This window comes from Oncorhynchus tshawytscha, unplaced genomic scaffold, assembly GCF_018296145.1.
Source record: "Oncorhynchus tshawytscha isolate Ot180627B unplaced genomic scaffold, Otsh_v2.0 Un_contig_5150_pilon_pilon, whole genome shotgun sequence".
NCBI lineage: Eukaryota > Metazoa > Chordata > Actinopteri > Salmoniformes > Salmonidae > Oncorhynchus > Oncorhynchus tshawytscha.
Window position 1 is genome coordinate 85,001 of NW_024609648.1, and position 6,822 is coordinate 91,822.

At 47.6% G+C, this 6,822-nt stretch overlaps 2 protein-coding genes across 2 annotated transcripts in view; both read left to right on the top strand.

Annotated features, from left to right (window-relative positions):
- The window catches only part of LOC121845377 (glucagon receptor-like), a 47,234-nt gene extending 43,343 nt beyond the window's left edge, over window positions 1-3,891 (top strand). The window contains exons 12-13 of the mRNA XM_042316628.1: window positions 2,402-2,443; window positions 3,451-3,891. Coding sequence (XP_042172562.1) covers window positions 2,402-2,443; window positions 3,451-3,891 — 483 coding nt within the window. The remainder of the gene's footprint in view (window positions 1-2,401; window positions 2,444-3,450) is intronic.
- A 1,013-nt stretch (window positions 3,892-4,904) lies between these two features.
- LOC121845376 (keratin-associated protein 4-4-like) lies at window positions 4,905-6,045 on the top strand. Its single transcript, XM_042316626.1, has one exon. It carries the CDS (start codon window positions 4,905-4,907, stop codon window positions 5,700-5,702), a length of 798 nt encoding a protein of 265 aa, XP_042172560.1. The 3' UTR covers window positions 5,703-6,045.
- Window positions 6,046-6,822: the final 777 nt, after the last annotated feature.

Sequence of the window (6,822 nt, forward strand, 5' to 3'; positions counted from 1 at the left end):
TGTTCCATTCCATTCCACTGTTCCATTCCATTCCACTGTTCCATTCCATTCCACTGTTCCATTCCATTCCACTGTTCCATTCCATTCCACTGTTCCATTCCATTCCACTGTTCCATTCCATTCCACTGTTCCATTCCATTCCACTGTTCCATTCCATTCCACTGTTCCATTCCATTCCACTGTTCCATTCCATTCCACTGTTCCATTCCATTCCACTGTTCCATTCCATTCAACTGTTCCATTCCATTCCACTGTTCCATTCCATTCCACTGTTCCATTCCATTCAACTGTTCCTTTCCATTCCACTGTTCCATTCCATTCCACTGTCCAATTCCATTCCACTGTTCCATTCCATTCCACTGTTCCATTCCATTCCACTGTTCCATTCCATTCCACTGTTCCATTCCATTCCACTGTTCCATTCCAAGGTAGTTGTGTAACGTTGACATGCAGAGCCTGTCTGAAAGTAAGAAGGAGTCTATGTTCTCTGAAGCCGTACTCAAGTCTCAGTCAGAGATCACACAGTAGAAGCCCGTGTGCAGTATGGAGTTGTGACAGTGACACTAACACCCATCTACATCTGAGAGAAACAGAGAGAGAGAGAGAGCAAGATTTGTGACCTGTTGCCACGAGAAAAGGGCAACCAGTGAAGAACAAACACCATTGTAAATACAACCCATATTTATGCTTATTTATTTTATCTTGTGTCCTTTAGCCATTTGTACATTGTTAGAACACTGTATATATATATAATATGACATTTGTAATGTCTTTACTGTTTTGAAACTTCTGTATGTGTAATGTTTACTGTTAATTTTTGTTGTTTTTCACTTTATATATTCACTTTGTATGTTGTCTACCTCACTTGCTTTGGCAATGTTAACACATGTTTCCCATGCCAATAAAGCCCTTGAATTGAATTGAATTGAATTGAGAGAGACTCAGTGAGAGAGACTGAGGGAGAGAGAGAGAGACACACAAACATTGAGAAACACAGAGAGAAAATGAACAGTGACTCTAACAGTCCTGTACATCTGAGAAAAACACAGAGAAAGCTGAGAGAGTGAGTGAGAGAGAGAGAGAGAGAGAGAGAGAGAGAGAGAGAGAGAGAGATCGAGACCGAGACCGAGACCGTAGGGATGGTGCCAGGTTTTCTCCAGACGTGACGCTTGGCTTTCACACCAAATCGTTTAATATTGGATTCATCAGACCAGAGAATCCTTTAGGTGCCTTTGGGCAAACTTGAAGCGGGCTGTCATGTGCCTTTCACTGAGGAGTGGCTTCAGTCTGGCCACTCTAACGTAAAGGCCTGATTGGTGATGCTGCAAAAATGGTTTTCCTTCTAGAAGGTTCTACCATCACCATAGAGGAACTCTGCAGCTCTGTCAGAGTGACCATCAGGTTCTTGATCACCTCCCCGACCAAGGCCCTTCTCCCCAGATTGCTCAGTTTGGCCGGGCGGCCAGCTCTAGGAAGAGTCTTGGCGGTTCCACATTTCTTCCATTTAAGAATGATGGAGGCCACTGTGTTCTTGGGGACCTTCAATGCTGCAGACATTTTCTTGGTACCCTTCCTCAGATATGTAGAAACATCTCAAGGATGATCAATGGAAACAGGATGCACCTGAGCTCAATTTGTAGTCTCATAGCGAAAGGGTCTGAATAATTATGTAAATGTCATATTTCAGTTTCTTTATTTTTTTTATTTGTAAACATGTCTAAAAACCGTTTTTGCTTTGTCATTATGGGGTATTGTGATGTCATTATGGGGTAGTTTGTCATTATGGGGTATTGTGATGTCATTATGGGGTATTGTGATGTCATTATGGGGTATTGTGATGTCATTATGGGGTATTGTGATGTCATTATGGGGTGATGTCATTATGGGATGTCATTTGTGATGTCATTATGGGGTATTGTGATGTCATTATGGGGTATTGTGATGTCATTATGGGGTATTGTGATGTCATTATGGGGTATTGGATGTCATTATGGGGTGATGTCATTATGGGGTATTGTGATGTCATTATGTCGTTGGGGTATTGTGATGTCATTATGGGGTATTGCTTTGTCATTATGGGGTATTGTGATGTCATTATGGGGTATTGTGATGTCATTATGGGGTATTGTGATGTCATTATGGGGTATTGTGATGTCATTATGGGGTATTGTGATGTCATTATGGGGTATTGTGATGTCGTTATGGGGTATTGTGATGTCATTATGGGGTATTGTGTGTAGATTGATGAGGATTAAAAAATTATTTAATCAATTTTAGAATAAGGCTGTAACGTAACAAAATGTGGAAAAAGTCAAGGGGTCTGAATACTTTCCCAATGCACTGAATGTGTCACATATGATAATGGTTGTGTGTGTTGACGCAGATCTTGGTGTTTCTACAGGGTCTGCTGGTAGCTATCTTATACTGCTTTGTCAATAAAGAGGTAAGACCTCTTCTCCTCCTCTTCTTCTCTTTCTCCCTCTTTCATACTTCTTTCATGGAGGATGTATCCTCTCTGTTCCTCTTCTCTTGTTCACTAAACTTGGTCTCACATTTAGCTGAACAACTCTCAATTTAACATGAACATCACACATAAAATCACTCTGTCTCTCTCTCTCCCCCTTTCCTCTCTCTCACCCCTCTCTCTCTCTCTCTCCTCCCCCTTTCCTCTCTCTCACCCTCTCTCTCTCTCTCCCTCCCCCTTTCCTCTCTCTCGCCCCTCTCTCGCCCTCTCTCTCTCTCTCTCTCCCCCTTTCCTCTCTCTCGCACTCTCTCTCTCTCTCTCACTCTCTCTCTCTCTCTCTCTCTCTCTCAATTCAATTCAATTCGAGGGGCTTTATTGGCATGAGAAACATGTGTTAACATTGCCAAAGCAAGTGAGGTAGATAATATACAAAAGTGAAATAAACAATAAAAATTAACAATAAACATTACACATACAGAAATTTCAAAACAATAAAGTCATTACAAATGTCATATTATACATTATACATTATACAGTGTTGTAACAATGTACAAATGGTTATCTCTCTCTCTTCCTCTCTCTCTTCTTCTCTCTCTCTCTTCTTCTCTCTCTCTTCTTCTCTCTCTCTCTCTCTCTCGCCCTCTCTCTCTCTCTCCTTCTTTATCTCTCTCTCTCTCTCTTTACCCTGTCTCTGTCTGTCTGTATTTCACTCTCTCTCTCTATCTCTTTACCCTGTCTCTGTCTTTCTGTATTTCTCTCTCTCTCCCTCTCTCTCTCTCTTTACCCTGTCTCTGTCTGTCTGTATTTCTCTCTCTCTCTCTCTCTCCCTCTCTCTCTCTCTTTACCCTGTCTCTGTCTGTCTGTATTTTTCTCTCTCTCTCTCTCTCTCCCTCTCTCTCTCTCTTTACCCTGTCTCTGTCTGTCTGTATTTCTCTCTCCCTCTCCCTTCCTCCACACTCTCTCTCCCTCTGCCCGTCTCCCCCAAGGTCCAGTCAGAGATCCTGAAGAAGTGGAAGCGTTGGAAGCTGGGTCGTAACATCGAGGAGGAGTACCGCCACACCTATAGCCAGACGCCCCACCTCAACACTAAGAGCAGCAGCCTGCTGGGTCACGACCCCTCGCACCCCTCCTCAATGCTCCTCCACCCCCACCTCCCCGACATCACCACCTCCTCGCCTGCTCCCCCTGGCCAGGGCCCAGGCTGCTCCGCAGAGGAGAAGCACCTCCTGGTGGTGAGCTGTCAAAATGGCATGGGGCGGAGCAGGAAGAACACAGGGTCGTCCATGCAGTTCCCCTCCCTACCACGTGAGGGCACCATCAGCTGTAGTCACACACTGATAGAGGATCATATGGATGAAATCTGCTTGACGGACAGGGTGTCAGAGTGTTACGAGGCTCCTAGAGGAAATGCAGAGAGCCACCTCTGAGACTGGAGAGGATGGGGAAGATTAATGACGTAACACCCTGGTAACTACAGTAGAGACTGGAGAGGACGGGAAAGATTAATGACGTAACACCCTGGTAACTACAGTAGAGACTGGAGAGGACGGGGAAGATTAATGACGTAACACCCTGGTAACTACAGCAGAGACTGGAGAGGACGGGGAAGATTAATGACGTAACACCCTGGTAACTACAGCAGAGACTGGAGAGGACGGGGAAGATTAATGACGTAACACTCTGGAGCTGGGCAGTGTGTTTCAGGAGAGGTGTGTTTCTCAATGGCCGTCACCCTGGACCTATGTTAATGAGCGAGATGGCCTTGACAGACCCAGGACCAGTGTGTGTCTCAATGTTCGTATCGTCACCCTGGACCTATGTTAATGAGCGAGATGGCCTTGACAGACCCAGGACCAGTGTGTGTCTCAATGTTCGTATCGTCACCCTGAAACAGTGTTAGTGGGAGAGAGAGACACCTACTCGACCCTCTCCAATCCACAGCCAAATGAGAGAAACATAGAACAAGCTAGACCTACCATGTTGGACCCCACTGACCCAGACCAGCCCTCCCATGTTGGACCCCACTGACCCAGACCAGACCTCCCATGTTGGACCCCTCTGACCCAGACCAGACCTCACATGTTGGACCCCTCTGACCCAGACCAGCCCTCCCATGTTGGACCCCTCTGACCCAGACCAGCCCTACCATGTTGGACCCCTCTGACCCAGACCAGACCTCACATGTTGGACCCCACTGACCCAGACCAGCCCTCCCATGTTGGACCCCTCTGACCCAGACCAGACCTCCCATGTTGGACCCCTCTGACCCAGACCAGCCCTACCATGTTGGACCCCTCTGACCCAGACCAGACCTCCCATGTTGGACCCCTCTGACCCAGACCAGACCTCCCATGTTGGACCCCACTGACCCAGACCAGCCCTCCCATGTTGGACCCCTCTGACCCAGACCAGACCTCCCTCTGACGTCCTATGACAGTGGATGTCCGGCGAGTCACATGGATTGATATGTGTTTTCTCTTCAACAGTCAAACAGACAGCATGGACTCACTGCTGCAGGACTCACTGCTGCAGGACTCACTGCTGCAGGACTCACTGCTGCAGGACTCACTGCTGCAGGACTCACTGCTGCAGGACTCACTGCTGCAGGACTCACTGCTGCAGGACTCACTGCTGCAGGTCTCACTGCTGCAGGTCTCACTGCTGCAGGTCTCACTGCTGCAGGACTCACTGTTGCTGCAGGACTCACTGTTGCTGCAGGACTCACTGTTGCTGCAGGACTCACTGCTGCAGGACTCACTGTTGCTGCAGGTCTCACTGCTGCAGGACTCACTGCTGCTGCAGGACTCACTGTTGCAGGACTCACTGCTGCAGGACTCACTGCTGCAGGTCTCACTGCTGTAGGACTCACTGTTGCAGGACTCACTGTTGCAGGACTCACTACTGCAGGACTCACTGTTGCAGGACTCACTACTGCAGGACTCACTGTTGCAGGACTCACTGCTACAGGACTCACTGCTGCAGGACTCACTGTTGCAGGACTCACTGTTGCAGGACTCACTGTTGCAGGACTCACTGCTACAGGACTCACTGTTGCAGGACTCACTGCTACAGGACTCACTGTTGCAGGACTCACTGCTGCAGGACTCACTGTTGCAGGACTCACTGCTACAGGACTCACTACTGCAGGTCTCACTGTTGCAGGACTCACTGTTGCATGTTCACAAAGCCAAAAAGGAGAAGAATAAAAACAACTTCCAAAGCTAAATGTGTAAAATAATACCCAGAAACCTCACGTTGCTAAATACAGGGTCTTAGCTTTAGCCTCTGGTATATGTTGTTGTTGTTGTTGTTGTTATTATTGTTGTTGTGTTAAATTGTGATGTGTTTTCTGGTACTGGAGACAGTACAGGAAGAATGAACTGGGCATTCAAACAACACCAACAAAAAAACAGGTCACATGACTAACAGAAAAACAGGTCACATGACTAACAGAAAAACAGGTCACATGACTAACAGAAAAACAGGCCACATGACTAACAGAAAAACAGGCCACATGACTAACAGAAAAACAGGCCACATGACTAACAGAAAAACAGGTCACATGACTAACAGAAAAACAGGTCACATGACTAACAGAAAAACAGGTCACATGACTAACAGAAAAACAGGTCACATGACTAACAGAAAAACAGGTCACATGACTAACAGAAAAACAGATGAAATCATCATAGAACCAACAACACCAATACATGAATACATATTCATAGCCTTCATAGTTTTTTGTAAAGCTTTTGATGAGATACCCCCTTGACCTTGCTGTCCATTCTGGTTGGATGACGAGACAGACAGAGAGAGAGAGAGAGGTGAGAGAGAGAGAGAGAGAGAGAGAGAGAGAGAGAGAGAGAGAGAGAGAGAGAGAGAGGAGAGAGGGGAGAGGGGGAGGAGGAGGGGGGAGAGAGAGAGAGAGGGGGTGAGAGAGGGGGGAGAGAGAGGGGGTGAGAGAGAGGGGGGTGAGAGAGGGGGTGAGAGAGGGGGAGAGAGAGAGAGAGAGAGAGAGAGGTGGAGAGGGGGATGAGGGGGGGATGAGAGAGGGGGGGAGGGAGAGAGGAGGGGGGTGAGGGGGGGGGAGAGAGAGAGAGGGGTGAGAGAGAGAGGGGAGAGAGAGAGAGAGAGAGAGAGGGGGAGGAGAGAGAGAGAGAGGCGGGGGGGGAGAGAGAGAGAGAGAGAGGAGAGAGAGAGAGAGATGGAGAGAGAGAGAGGGGGGAGAGAGGGAGAGAGAGAGAGAGAGAGAGAGAGAGAGGGGCTGAGAGAGAGAGAGAGAGCGGGGGTGAGAGAGAGAGAGTGAGCGAGGGGGAAGAGAGAGAGAGAGAGAGTTGTAGATCAGTTCAACCTGAGTT